General features: G+C 49.7%; 1 protein-coding gene across 1 annotated transcript in view; it reads right to left on the reverse strand.

The window, feature by feature from the left end:
• LOC123507856 (probable 28S ribosomal protein S26, mitochondrial) overlaps positions 1 to 482 on the reverse strand; it is a 2,515-nt gene extending 2,033 nt beyond the window's left edge. The window contains exon 1 of the mRNA XM_045261109.1: positions 335 to 482. Coding sequence (XP_045117044.1) covers positions 335 to 429 — 95 coding nt within the window. The 5' untranslated portion in view covers positions 430 to 482. The remainder of the gene's footprint in view (positions 1 to 334) is intronic.
• Between the last annotated feature and the right edge of the window lie 861 nt (positions 483 to 1,343).

The raw sequence follows: 1,343 nt of genomic DNA on the forward strand, positions 1-1,343 counted from the left end.
TGCTTGGGTGGGGGGAGGGGCATCGCATGTGTTTGGGCCCGGGAGGATTGGCATGAGGAAAACAAGGCACCGTAGATATACAAATTTCATGACAGTTATGCCATTGAAAAAATATCTAAAATGATGACATAACCGTGATTAATTGTTTGAAGAGGCCATCCAGACTCACAGCTCAGTGGTAGGAAGGTACACCCATACCAATGTAAAGCTGACCACCGCCAGCTGTGTCCACACTACTGTGTTACGTCCCGACACTGGCGTGAAGGGCCAGGCACCAGGCAGGGGAGGTGTGGTGCCCGTCACTGTCCACCTGTCCCTGGCCACTGCCACTCACCTCACACTCTGGCTGCCCAGGAGGGGCACTGCAGTGTGGTTCACAGGGTACCACAGGTGAGGGCTGCCCAGGAAGCAGCGAAGTGAAAAGCTCATCTTGCACAACAAACCACACCGACTGCGTGTCTTGATCTTGATTTCGGTACCACAGTCTTGATCTTGATCTTGATCTTGATGGTACAGGTGACGCAGAATTTCTTCTGAGTCAGGCCTTTGTATCGGCAGCGCCTGTAGGGAAAAAAAAAAAAAAAAAACACAAACAACAAAGAGGGCAATCACCATCTTTCACACCACTAGTTCCTGCATCTAGCACGCCACATTCTCTCCAGGAACTCTTTCACAGCCTCAATCATCCTTTCATTCGTCTCCCCACAGAGTCCCAGCAGCACCACCATCCATTCCCTTCCTGTCATCTCCACTCTGTCATGCCCCAGCTCCCTCAGCACCACTTGCATCATCTCATACCTGTCTCTGGCATACTTCACACACTCCAGCACCACATGCTCCACCGTCTCATCCTCTCCCATGTCACACATCTGGCACACTTTGCTGCGGGACTCAGACCATCTATAATTCCTTGCATTCACATCCATGCACTGTGCCCTAGCTCGGAAGAGAAGGTCCCCACCCAGGCTTCCATCATACCACTTTTCATACATTGGGGCCTCTTTCTCTCTATACCATTCCAAGGTACTCTTTTGCTCAATCCTATTCCTCCAGTCACTCAGTCCCACACCTTTCACTACTCTGTCTATCTCACTCCTCCACTTCCTTACACCCCATTCTCTACCCTCTTCATTTCTAACTATCATACCCCAGTCCTTCTCTAAGTGCCTTCCTTCTACCTGCTGAAAAGCCCAACTAGCTATTAGACCACTCTTCACCACCATCCTGACACACTTTTTCCTCCACTTGCTACTCCTGACATTCCACAGAAACACTTTTCTCACTATTCTAGCATCATTCATTCGCTCTAACCTAGCCTTTTACCGTAGGGTCGCTTTTACATA

This window comes from Portunus trituberculatus, chromosome 23 (assembly GCF_017591435.1).
Source record: "Portunus trituberculatus isolate SZX2019 chromosome 23, ASM1759143v1, whole genome shotgun sequence".
Lineage (NCBI taxonomy): Eukaryota > Metazoa > Arthropoda > Malacostraca > Decapoda > Portunidae > Portunus > Portunus trituberculatus.